Genomic DNA, 13485 nt, shown 5'->3' on the forward strand with positions numbered 1-13485 from the left:
AGCTTACCTCTGCCAGTCCCATCAACACCTGGAACACAGCTCTTCCCTGGAGCTCTCTGAAGAGGGTGGCTCTTTGCTGGGAATAGACAGGGACTGAACCAGAGGAGAAGAGTACAGAGCAGAGCCATGAATATTATCTTGGATCTCCTCCTGCTTCTGATCATCATCATCTACTCCTACTTAGAATCCTTGGTGAAGGTTTTCATTCCCCAGAGGAGAAAATCTGTGGCTGGGGAGATTGTTCTCATTACAGGAGCTGGGCATGGAATAGGAAGGCATACTGCCTATGAATTTGCAAAACAGAAGAGCAGACTGGTTCTATGGGATATTAATAAGGTATTGGATTCATTTACCCACCTTTTAAAGTTACAAGTGAGACAGGTGTTTAAAAACTTATTTGACTTAACATTTGCTTATATTTGTGTTTTTCTTTCTCGAAGTTTGGTAACTAAATTCCCTGGAGCCTTACTCTACATATGCATCAGGATGGGGTTTTTTTTGTTGTTGTTGTTTAAAGTACAAGTGCCATATTACCCATCACATCTAGTTGCAGAGAGCGAGTTGGAAGAGGACTATGGTCATGGCACCCAATAGCTTTTTTTTTTTAAGATTTATTTTTTATTTATTTACTTATTTTTGGCTGTGCCGGGTCTTAGTTGTGGCGCAGGATCTTCAATGAAGCATGTGGGACCTTTCATTGCTGCGCGAGGGCTTCTCTCTAGTTGTGGCATGCAGGTTTTCTCTCTCTAGTTGTGGTGCACAGGCTCCAGCACTCATGGGCTCTATAGTTGTGGCGCACGGGTTCCAGGGCACGTGGACTGTGTAGTTTGCACGCAGGTTCTCTAGTAAAGGCGCACGAGCTCACTAGTTGTAGCACGAGAGCTCAGTTGCCCCTCGGCATGTGGGATCCTAGTTCCCTGACCAGGGATCGAACCCGCGTCCCCTGCATTGGAAGGCAGATTCTTTACCACTGGACCACCAGGGAAGTCCCCATCAGGATGGTTTGATGAAGGGAATATAACTGAGACCTTAGCAGTGATTTTTATGCCATGATATGCAAGTTTCATAACATAGACTCAGGAGCCAGGGTACTTCCAAACTGTTTAAATTGAGCAGACAATTTCTCTCAGCCTCAGTTTCCTCATCTGAAATGGGGATAATATTGGGTTGGCCAAAAAGTTCGTTCGGGTTTTTCTGTACGATGTTCTGTAACAGAACATCGTACAGAAAAACCGAACAGAACATCTGACAGGAAAACTCGAACGAACTTTTTGGCCAGCCCAATACCTCACAGGATAGGCAAGAACAGAGGTTAGCAAACTACAGCCAATGAACCAAACCTGGCCCCAGAGCAGACTGTTGAGCTAGGAATGTATTTTTTAAAGGTCTGGCAAGGCAAAAACCAAATAAAAAACAAAGAATATGTGACAGAATTTCTTCATGCGTTCTCTCACATGCATGCAATCCTAAAATTTTTACAGTCTGCTAGGTGCTTTACTGCCTATTTCATAGTTGGTGCTCAACAAGCATATGTTAAATAGATTGTTGAGTATTCTTCTCCATACTCAAACATCTCCTTTCATGACACCACAAAGAGCAACATCTTTCAAGCATGTCCTTTAAGCTATGAGAATGTAGCAAAACAAGTGAAAACACGTGAGACTAACATGAACCTTCCCTGGCAGAAAAGCCAGGTATAATCTCTGCAAGTTAGGCAAGCGGTGCCTCTCAGGAAATTTGCTTACAAACAAGTGGGACATTTTGGACGTGAATTTTAATCTTAAAAAAATTTTCTTCCCAATGCTTTCTCCCTCACTCTTGTCCCCTCACTGACCTACATCTTTTGGAATTTCTTTTTTCCAATTACAGCATGGTGTTGAGGAAACTGCAGCTGAATGCAGAAAACTAGGGGCCATTACACATGTGTTTGTGGTAGACTGCAGTAACAGAGAAGAGATTTATGACTCTGTAAACCAGGTGAGACTTCAGAATACAAATTTCTTCCCATAATTTTGTGTCCCCTTACATGGAATATGAAAAGATTCTTTATGACTGCCTAATTTAAATTAGATTTTTTTTTTTAGCCTCTGCTAACTGAGGTAGTTGTGTGAACAAGGTAGGACATAGACCTTTTCCTTCCATATAATCCACTCAACTCTGCCTATTATTATTGTTTCATATTATTAATCGATTTCATTCTGGTCAGAAGTTTGAGCAGCTGCACAGAGTGACAGAGAAAAGATTGATCACCAGGGAAAAGGATAACTTTCTACTTTCATTTTAGTCCTATTACTTTTGCAGTAATTCCTTTATTTTTTCCTTTAAATATTTCCTCTTTGAGATTTTATTTATGTTGGTGCCAATCTAATCTTCTATAGAAAATATAATATTAATAATTATTATAACAATTTTTAAGGGTAAATATCAAATACAGTGGACCAAGCACTCTGAAAATGGTTGTACCCTTTGATTCAATCCCTACAATAACCCTCTTAACCTCACTTGACAGGTGAGCAAACAGATTCAGAGGGTTTAAGCCAGACCAAGGTCATGTAGCTAGTAGGTGGCAGAGCCAGGATTACACAATTAGTACTTTTAAAATGTTTGGTAAGAACTGATGTGTCAGACCAAGTTCATGTAGCTAGCAGGTAGTGAAAACAGGATTACTCAATTAGCACTTTTAAAATATTTAGTTAGAACAGATATATCAATCAACACAAATATTAATTTCATTTTATTGATAAGTTTCAAAAAATATCTATGATGTACTGGGTACTGAAATTTAGCTGTTAAAAAAAACAGTTTACCCCAGCTTTATGACAGTGTCTCCTTGGCAACCACTCTTTGGACTAAAGCTCTTTCCTGCCTGAACTCTGAGAGATCTCATCAAACAGAATAAAGAATCTAATCCCTGGATGATATCAGCCCCAAAACTTTGAGTTTCGATACTACACCCAATGAATGTGTTCTTTCTATTTCAACAGGTAAAGAAAGAGGTGGGTGATGTAACTATCGTAGTGAATAATGCTGGGGCAGTATATCCAGCTGACCTTCTTAGTACAAAGGATGAAGAGATTACCAAAACTTTTGAGGTCAACATCCTAGGACATTTTTGGGTAAGCGTGAGTCAGAAATATTCCTAGTTTGTGTATGTCTGACAATTCCTCTTAAGGTACATGAAGTTCATAATTGAGTTCACATCCTTCTGAATGGGAAACTCCATATCTTTGCCTTAAAACAACAATCATCCAATATTCGTGTCTCTGACAGAAGGGCACAGATTTCAAGGGGGCACGACTCACCAGAATGTAGGCTAGTTAGTCTGCCTTATCCACCAGTACCTAACACAAAGCCTGGCATGTACTGGGTGCTCAAAAAATATTCATGGAGCTTTCCTAAGGATTGTCAGTATACACCTTTTCAGTGCTTTAGAGAAAATACATACAGTGTACATTCACTTGTGACCTCATGTCATGGAATTTTAGAACAGAAAGGACAAAGAACTCACTACTTGGGTTATATAGGGGTTGGGGGTTCTTCTGGCTGGAACTCTGAGCAAAGCTCTAGGTCAGGCTGGAGCTTAGAGATAAGGCTCTACAGACCTCTTAAAATTGTTTGGTTTTGTGAGAGTCTGAAATATGTCTTTGTAGAGAGCATTTATATGAATTAATCTTCCAGTGCCTCAATATTAGTGTAGAACATAGGACAGATCTGGATTCTGGAATAGAGAAGAAAAAAAGAGATGTGTTCCCCCATTTTCCCAAGCCCCTCACACATGCTAATGAGAATTAATTATTATGACCACCAAACTACTGAGAGACCCCATGTATTCGTTGTCTACAGCTGCATAACAATTATATCAAAACTTAGTGGATTAAAGCCAGAATAAATGTTCATATTCCTCTCACGGTTTCTGTGGGTCAGGAATTTGGGGGTGGCTTGGTTTGGCAGTTCTGGCTCTATGAATTTGCACAGGGTCCATAGGGTGCGTTTATAAAATTCTCATAAAATAATATTGATATTTCTCACCAAACAGTAAAGCTTTTTGGAGGTAAAGAAAGACTTTTTGTTTCCTGGAACATCAACATATAATGCACAGTATTACAAATAGGGAGATATTAAATCTGATCATGGTACATAATGACCATGGGTCAGTACAGGACTCAGCTGTTTCTACTCAACTTGATATAGGTACACAAGATTTTAACTCTTCTCATTAGAAAGATAAAGCCCCAAACAAACAAAAAAATCACATGATACCAGATTACCATACGGAATTTTCTCAGCTCTGAAAACTGAATTTTTCCCTTAATAATATTGTTTAGATGATGGATCCATAAAAGAGATTTTTGATTCCCTCTGAAGGGAAGAAGAGGGATATTAAGATAAGTTCTTGGCATGTGGTATGCAGTGCACAGCACTCAATGCCAGCTCAAACTAATTGTTTTAATCTTTTTTTCATTTCTGTCATCGGTGGAGAAGTAATCATGGAATCTTGGCACGTATTTCATTTCATCGAAAAAGTTGTCTTAAATGACATTTCGTCTTAAAAATAAAACTACCTAATTTGGAAACTTAACACCTGTGTCATTGTTTCTTTTGGTTCTGCAATGATCCTGAAGATCACAAAGGCACTTCTTCCAGCGATGATGCAGAGAAACCATGGCCACATTGTCACAGTGGCTTCAATATGCGGCCACGGAGTGATTCCTTATATTATTCCATATTGGTAAGTATTACTTTCTAGTAGTGCTATATATTTTTACACTTTTAAGGTTTTATTAGACCTCAGATTCCAGTCCTCATAACAGGTGATTTGTTTTATTTTTCTTTATTTTATTTATTTATTTTTGGAGAGCTAGAATTGTGTTTTCTTCATTTTTGAATCTTCTTAGGACAAAAAGTCAAATGCCTTGCAAAAAATAAAAGCTAAAAAAAGTCTCATAGCAGGTAATTTGGATTTACAGAATGTATACAGTCGTTTAGAATAAACTCTTAAAAATGACTTCTCCTAAAACAAGGAAACTGGATTTAAATGAAAAATCATTTTAAATATTTTTAGATTTCTGAAAACTCCTCCACAGAGCAATGAAAGAAAACAGTAATGCCAAGCATGTTTTCGTTGTATCCTGTAATGAGTAGATGTTCATAAAGGAAATAAGGAACTAAAAAACAAACAAAAAAAAAAGAAAGAAAGAAAGAAAGAAGGAACTCACAGACTAAGAAGCAAAATATAAGGAAGTCCAAATGAACACAAATCTGTGCCATGGCCTGCATGCCCAAGATAAGCTAAACAGAGTGGCTCCTGGATCAAAGCATGTTCCAGTGTGCTTGTGCCATAAAAGATTGTGTGTGTGTGTGTGTGTGTGTGTGTGTGTGTGTGAGAGAGAGAGAGGGGGGGGTGGGGATTGAGAGAAAGCCTTTACCGTATTAAAAGATGCAGATAGCATATTCCATGCTCTACCAAGGACATAAAGAGACGAAGGTGGGAACTCCCTAAAGACACACTATTTGCAAAATATTTTTTCTTCATACACTCCTTCAATGGCATCTCATTTCCTTATTCTGGTCTTATATCAACCTCATAGAAAAGTTTAATTTGTTAACATTTTGGCCAATTCTTTTTGTAACAGTCAATACATGTGTATCAATGTGTGGGGATGGGGGTGGGTAGTTAGTTGGTTTATTACTTATCTACACATCCATGTTCAAGGTTGAATTTGGACCAAATTATTTCTGACACCAAATGTAGTCACAGATGTAGTTAATTTTCACTGTAGGTTAAGGTGTCCTTGCACATACATATGGTTGTTTCAAGCTGCCTCTACCATCTTAAAACACAAATCAGAATTTCACAGATTAAACATTTAATATTGTTTTAATGTTTAGAAATGTGGAAACCCAATGTAATCATTGTTTTCCTTTTCTTCTTTTCCTTTAAGAGAGCAGCCAGCCTTTAACTTTATGGTTCTTGTCATCTGGGTCAAAAATACAATTAACATTACATAGCTCCTTATAGGTAATAAAGTTATTATGCATATGCTATTTGATTTAATCCTCAAGATGGCTCTATATTTTATTACCAGCATCTTTTTATAAATGAATTTTATTTTATTTTTTTGTTTTTTGGCTGCACTGTGCGACGTGTGGGATCTTAGTTCCCCAACTCAGGATCGAACCTGCACCCCCTGCATTGGAAGTGCAGAGTCTTAACCACTGGACCACCGGGGAAGTCCCTCTTACCAGCATTTTAAAGATCAGAAAATCAAAGGAAGAAGACAAAGTAATATGTTGAAGGTTGCACACACTAACACACCCACACCACCTGAAGTCTTTTTACTCCAGATCTTCACAATGAAATTAAGAAGCCAAAGTGAACTCCACATTTCAAAAGAGAAACTATCAAGAGAGAGAGGAGAAATGTGTAGAGTCCCACAGAAGTTTGTTAATACAGATATTAGTTACATAGTTTTTCTAAACATGATTTTCCTGATTCATATTTTTCAAAATAAAAGCAGCAGTAAAAAACTGATTAGAAAACAGTTTAAAGATTGAATGGAAAAACCTTATAGGTAGAATGAGCAGTAAGCAAGTCAATCAAAGTTATTAGAATTTGTTCTATTGTTATCACCACTAATAAAAAAATCGGTACATTCAGAATTCAGTGAAATCAGATAAGAAAATGTAAATGAAAATAGACCACCAAGTGGAAGATTTGGGGGTTTGGCTTTTATTTGTTCTCAAACAAAATCAACATTTTCCTCTCACAGAAAGCTGAGGAATGTTTCACTTTCCCTTAGCTAACAGGGGTGGATAATTCTCTTACAGTTCCAGCAAATTTGCTGCTGTTGGCTTCCACCGAGCTCTGACATCAGAATTCGAGGCCTTGGGAAAAACTGGTATCAAAACCTCGTGTCTCTGCCCAGTTTTTGTGAATACCGGGTTCACTAAAAACCCAAGCACAAGGTAAGGTCAAAATCAAGTTAAGATGGAAATATGGCCTGAGAAATTGGTATGAACTCTACATGAGAAATTTTTAGGTGGGTCAACTGAGAAAATAGAAAACAAAAAAACGAAAAAGGAAAAACATTATTTCTTATTAATGTTATTGGATTGCCTTTACGTTTTCACTTTGAAATTAGATGAACAAAGGGGAAAAATGCATTAGGGGCTAGTAGGAGTGATCAACTGCCAATGAATCAGGCATTGGGTATTTATTCGTGTCCAGGGGAAAGACTCAACACACACGCAGGTGTTAAGAGGGAGTGAGCATGAGGGTGGGTAAGATGGAGAGGTGTGCTTCGGGGGGATGGCAAGAGTGTCCTCTCCGGGAAACCACACCCCCAAAACGAATGTGACCTCACCTCCCCCCTCCCACTCGCGGTTCATCCTCCTCAACAGAGTATGGAAAGGCACAGATATATTCCCCTTTTCCATATTCGACAGCACTGGCCACAGTGCTAGCAAAAAGGACTCCAACATTTTCCAAACTTGCCTGATCCTAAGCATCATCACTGTGCTTACATAAAAAATAAATGTTCTTAGGCTCTTCCTTAGAGATTCTGATTCAGTAGAGTGAAACGAGCTCCAAGAATGTTTTGCTTTGTTTACAAGGAAACCAGGTAACTCTGGAGGCAGGTTTGGAAAACATTGACATAGTAAATATAACCACATGCATTTGATCATGGCTACCACCCTGTCCTCCTTTAAAATGCAAATGTTCCTAGAAGCGGCAATAAGCTGAGTCTTTAACCCCTCAGTCAAGGTGAATTTCTTTTTTTTTCTTTTTTAAACTGAGACCTTTTCTTTTTTTTTAAGTTTATTTATTTATTTATTTTTGGCTGCATTGGGTCTTCCGTTGCTGCGCGCAGACTTTTTCTAGTTGCGGTGAGCGGGGGCTACTCTTGTTTGTGGTGCACGGGATTCTCATTGCAGTGGCTTCTCTTGTTGCGGAGCACGGGTTCTAGGCACACGGGCTTCAGTAGTTGTGGCATGAGGGCTCGGTAGTTGTGGTGCACGGGCTTAGCTGCTCCACAGCATGTGGGATCTTCGCGGACCAGGGCTCAAACCTGTGTCCCCTGCACTGGCAGGCAGATTCTTAACTAATGCACCACCAGGGAAGTCTAAGGTGAATTTCTTGACCAAGTACTTTGTTTCTGGTAAAGGAGGATTTGAGACGACAAGAGAGGAGAAATTGGCCCTGAAAAGAGAGGAAAAAAGCGGAAAGGTGAGGATAAGGAACCTAAAATTAATACATCTGCTTCACAATTTGCCTCGATTCTAATAAACATTCTGCTACAGGTTAACAAAATATACTGAGCTTGCTAATCTGAAGCCAATTTATTATTGGAAAGGAATTAGTCCTAAATATAGTCATTCAAAGGAGCTAATAAATTCCCTTTTATTAAGCTCAGCCTCATTTAAAGCTACTGACTCTGAAACTCTGAATTAGCTGCGTCATCTCCAGAGCTGTAGCCACTCCCTGGCAGTTGAGTCCTTAACTGTGTTAGAACACAAGTACTTAACAAGTACACGGTATTGTACGTAAGTAAATACAATGAGATAATTGGGACTCTGGGCTCAGTTTTCTTAAATAGGAAATTGGGCCCAATACAAATCCTCTTGGTAAGCATTCAGGCTTAGTGTGAGCCCAGAGTACCAGGTCTTCCAGAGGGGAAGGCAAAATAGATGACAAGCGTAAGGCTAATATGACCTCGGGTATGTGGGTTCCTGGGGGTGACCCTGGGAACTGACCCAGGCAATGCTGAAAATTTGGAATTGGTCTCACCCAGACTACCTGATTCTGAACTTCCTTGGCAAAGGCTAGCATGTCCATATACTAATGTGAGGCTTGGCTCAGAGACAGGGTTGATAGACCCAGGTAGGTGAAATCAGGGAGGGAAGAGGTAGTACCCAATAATTTAGAAAACTATTGATTTGTATTACTCTCTGCTGGCTTGCCACTCAAAGTCATGGAAACCTCAATCATGTGAAGTAAATCACATGATATCTCAGGGAAGGAAGTTGTAACAGTCACTACTTCCTTAACTCCTCCGCACAACCTTTGTATTCACTAAGCCATTCAGCCTATGCCTAGACAACTTAACTTTGGTGCAATACTTTCAATCCATTTACATTTTAATTTCCTGTCATCATCTTGCATTAATGGGCATTCTATACTGGCCTGTGGTTATGAATACTTCTCAAGACCCCATGTATACAGTCTTCAGTATAAGCAAGTTCACACCTCTAGTTGTAATGTAATACTCCCTATGCATGTCTTGAATTCTCATTAAACTTTAGCATAGGCAAGTCAGCAGTGAATCTCAAGTACTAAATGCCCTCAAAACAATCCAGCTTTGTGGGATACCTCCACAAGAAAGCAAGTGTACTTAGCTATAGATTTCTCTTCTCATAAGAAGAAAGCAAGTGTACTTAGCTATAGATTTCTCTTCTCATATCTAACAAGCCCTGAAGAAAGATGCCAGTTGTTTCCTTTCTGTCCTTTGATCAGTCCTACCCACTACTCTTCCTTGCCTGGCTCCTCTTCTCTTCTATTATCTAATTCCTCACCACCATTTTGATGTTTTGACTGAGTGAGCCATGAAACACACCTACTGGATGTGAAAGTAGTAGATTGTGATAACAAAACATCAATGTAGCATGGGGGAGGGAAGGCAGGTGGCATTTGTGCAGTGAATCCTGGAAGCTTTTATTTTTTTATTATTTTTTAAAATAAATTTATTTATTTAATTTATTCTTTATTTGGCTCCGTTGGGTCTTCGTTGCTGCGTGCGGGCTTTCTCTAGTTGTGGCGAGCAGGGGCTACTCTTCATTGTGGTGCACAGCCTTCTCATTGTGGTGGCTTCTCTTGTGGCAGAGCATGGGCTCTAGGCTTGTGGGCCTCAGTAGTTGTGGTGCGCGGTCTCAGTAGTTGTGGCTCATGGGCTCTAGAGTGCAGGCTCAGTAGTTGTGGTGCACGGGTTTAGTTGCCCCATGGCACGTGGGATCTTTCTGGACCAGAGCTCAAACCCGTGTCCCCTGCATTGGCAGGCAGATTCTTAACCACTGCACCACCAGGGAAGCCCCTGGAAGCTTTTAAATCCTAATTAGTGAAAAGATAAGTTAATTTTCCTGCTTTTGTTGATTATAAAAAACAACAAAAAGGACCAAACTTTTCTTTTTTAATCACAGACTATTCCCTGTATTGGAGACAAATGAAGTTGCAAGAAGCTTGATAGATGGAATACTTACCAATAAGAAAATGATTTTTGTTCCATCATATCTCAATATCTTCCTAACACTAGAGAGGTAAGTACAGCACAAAACACCTAAAATACTACAACACGGATAGAGCTATCATTATGGAGAGTTTTTCAGTTGTGAACGTTGCCATGGAAATTCTCCATGCCTGGGGAGAAGAGTTAAGTTTCCTCTACTATTACCTTACTCAATCTATAAAAAGAGAATGATTCATTTTCTCTACTCCATCTATCACCTCTGCCCAGTCTTTGCCAGAGACCATTCTAACTGAGGGAAAGACAGATTAAAGAGAGAATGCAATATGGTGAACTAGCTAAAAATAAAGGGTCTATAAAGAAGCCTGCTGGGGTTTTGATTAAGACTACATTGAATCTATAGATCAATTGGGGGAGAGCAGACATATTAACAATATTGAGCCTTCAAATCCAAAAGGACAAAGAGCACAAGGTATCTTTTTATTTTTTCATCTTTTTCAATATGTCTACACAGTATTTTGTAGTTTTCAGTGTACAAATCTTACACACCTTTTGTCAGGTTTATCCCAAAGTATTTCGTGGTTTTTATGCTATTGCAAATGGCATTTTTAAAAATTTCCTATTTCCCATTGTTTGTTGCTAGCATATATTTGCTTTTTGCACTTGGATCTGTATTTAGCAACCTTGCTAAACTCACTTCTAGTAGCTTTTTTGTAGATTCTAACAGACAGTTTTACACAGATGATCATATTTCCTGCAAATAAAGATACTTTTACTTCTTTTTTTTCCAGTCTATATGTTTTTTATTTCTTGCCTATCACACTGGCTAGAACCTCCTATTCAATGTCAGAGAGGATTGGTGAAAACACACATCCAAGTGTTGTTTCTGATCCTCAGAGGAAAGTAGTCAGTCTTTCACAATTAAGAATGATATCAGCTATAGATTTTTTTCATTTTCTCTTTATCAGGTTGAAGAAGTTCCCTTCTATTACTACTTTGATGAGCATATTCATCAAGAGTAGATACAGATTTTGTCAAATGCTTTTACTGAATATGTTAAGGTATTATGGTCTTTCTATTTTAGTTTTTTCATATGGTGCATTACACTGACTCGTTCTAAAGATTAAACCAACACTGCATTGTAATGTCTTTGTCTGATTTTTGTGTTAGGATAACACTTACCTCATAAACTGAGTTGGAAAGTATTCCCTCCTCTTCTCTTTTCTGGAATAACTTGTGTTGAATGGGTATTATTTCCTTCTTAAACATTTTGTAGAATTCAACAGTGAAACCATCTGAGCCTGTTGTTTAGCCTCTTAGCTAAACAATAAGCTCCTCAAAGGGAGTAGCTGTTTTTAAAGTACTTTACCTTATTATAGAGGGCATAATATCAATAGATATTCCATAAAAACTCAAGGAGAGGTGGAGAGGCAGATGGAATGGATTCTGATGGTGTTGCTCTGTGAACTCTTAGCATCAGGATTCATTGACAGTTACAGCAATAAGCCTAGGTCTTCAGTTTTAGGTCTTTACTCACATAAGATTTCATATAATAGTTTACTAATATGAGAAGGTGAGAAGAGTGGTATATATCAGTGCTTTCTTTATATTTGCATAATATTTGAACTGTATTAAAAGATACACACAAAAAAAGAGAGAGGTAGATGTGAAGAAAGAACAGAAGAAAACTAAATGCAAACCATATAACTCTCAGGGTATTTTTAACTGACAACAAAAAAGAACTCTGGTGTCAAAGATTTTAAATTGAAATTTTTTCATCTTTTTTTCGTACAGATTTCTTCCTGAACGTGCCTTGGCAGCCATAAATCATGTACAGGATATTCAATTTGAAGCAGTGGTTGGCCACAAAACCAAAATGAAATGAATAAATGTGCTCCAGGCTGAGATGTATGCACCTTAATGATGTGGAACTAAGTTTAGAGTCAATGCTTCAAAGCTCTATTTCACATTTTTCAATGCCATTAATATTAAAAACATTGGTTTGACATTAGCAGTGGTCAAATGAACAAGACTAATCACCGGTCTTTCTATTTCTCGAGATTATTTCTGTAGTTTTAATAGTCAGATCCATTTTTTATTCCATGCCTCTTAAAAACTTCTATGCTTACATAAACATACTTAAAAGGGTCATTTTTCTTTAAGAGATTTCATTTCTTTTCTTTCCGTTTAAAGGTGGACAAAGCTACCTCCCTGACCATAAATACAAAAAGAACTTATTTACACAGGGAAGTTTTAAGACTGTTCTTTTTTTTTTTTTTTTTTTTTCTTTTTGCGGTATGCGGGCCTCTCACTGCCGTGGCCTCTCCCGTTGCGGAGCACAGGCTCCGGACGCGCAGGCCCAGCGGCCATGGCTCACGGGCCCAGCCGCTCCGCGGCATATGGGATCCTCCCAGACCGGGGCACGAACCCGTATCCCCTGCATCGGCAGGCGGACTCTCAACCACTGCGCCACCAGGGAGGCCCAAGACTGTTCTTAAAGTAGTCTTCCAAACTGTAGCCAGGCCACAGAATGTCAGCAAGTACACAGTGTGAGTGAGCAGTTAGAGATCAAGTTTAAGCAGACAGCTGTGCTCCAAAAGGCAGAAAGATTACTCCTATGAAACTCAATGTTTGGGAGCTTTCTCTAGCTTCTCCATTTTTCATCAACCCCAAACAGAGCTTTCTCACCTGATTCTGTCCCTTATATAGCTCTTATATCCACCAAGAGTGGACCCTCCACACTTTCTGCCCTTTTCATAATCTCTTAAAATACTATGACATTTCAAAAGGTGACTCTCTCTTGAATCTCAGAGTATCTAAAATTTTAACCCCATGGTAACCTCTTCTTTGTAGTTTATGCTTTCACATATCATTGGTACCAGACAGTTTTGAGCTTCAAAAATGAAAGCTAACACAGGGAAAGGAACTAGGCTGGCTACCTAATAGTGCACCATGGATCTGAGAGATGGAGGGGAAAAGAGGGTGGTCTTTTTTTTTTTTTTAATAGAAAGAAAAATCTGATTCCAACTACATCAAGAATAATCTTGTTTTCTGTGTTTTTCACACATTATAGGCTGCTTTTACATCGACTATCCTATTTTATCCTCATTAAAAACATGATTAAAAACAAATCATTAATAAAAACAATTTCTTAAAAACAAATGATAAATGTGTTGTTGTGCTTTTAAAAAATGACCTCTTGTAGTTATAAAATTAAGAGTTTTGGGCTTCCCTGGTGGCGCAGTGG

At 38.6% G+C, this 13485-nt stretch overlaps 1 protein-coding gene across 1 annotated transcript; it reads left to right on the top strand.

Moving 5' to 3' along the window:
- On the top strand, positions 1-12159 carry HSD17B13 (hydroxysteroid 17-beta dehydrogenase 13). Its single transcript, XM_082602896.1, has 7 exons — positions 1-336; positions 1870-1977; positions 2985-3116; positions 4623-4729; positions 6829-6966; positions 10195-10311; positions 12033-12159. The coding sequence occupies exons 1-7, from the start codon at positions 127-129 to the stop codon at positions 12121-12123; spliced, it is 903 nt and encodes a 300-aa protein (XP_082459022.1). The 5' UTR covers positions 1-126; the 3' UTR covers positions 12124-12159.
- Positions 12160-13485: the final 1326 nt, after the last annotated feature.

Source organism: Mesoplodon mirus (assembly GCF_964341445.2).
Source record: "Mesoplodon mirus genome assembly, chromosome: 2".
In the NCBI taxonomy this organism is placed as follows: domain Eukaryota; kingdom Metazoa; phylum Chordata; class Mammalia; order Artiodactyla; family Ziphiidae; genus Mesoplodon; species Mesoplodon mirus.

Coding starts and splice junctions, on each gene's coding strand:
- HSD17B13 (XM_082602896.1), top strand. CDS start 127: ATGAATATTATCTTGGATCTCCTCCTGCTTCTGATCATCATCATCTAC. Junction 1,978..2,984: donor TTTATGACTCTGTAAACCAG/GTGAGACTTCAG, acceptor CTATTTCAACAG/GTAAAGAAAGAGGTGGGTGA. Junction 3,117..4,622: donor ACATCCTAGGACATTTTTGG/GTAAGCGTGAGT, acceptor ATGATCCTGAAG/ATCACAAAGGCACTTCTTCC.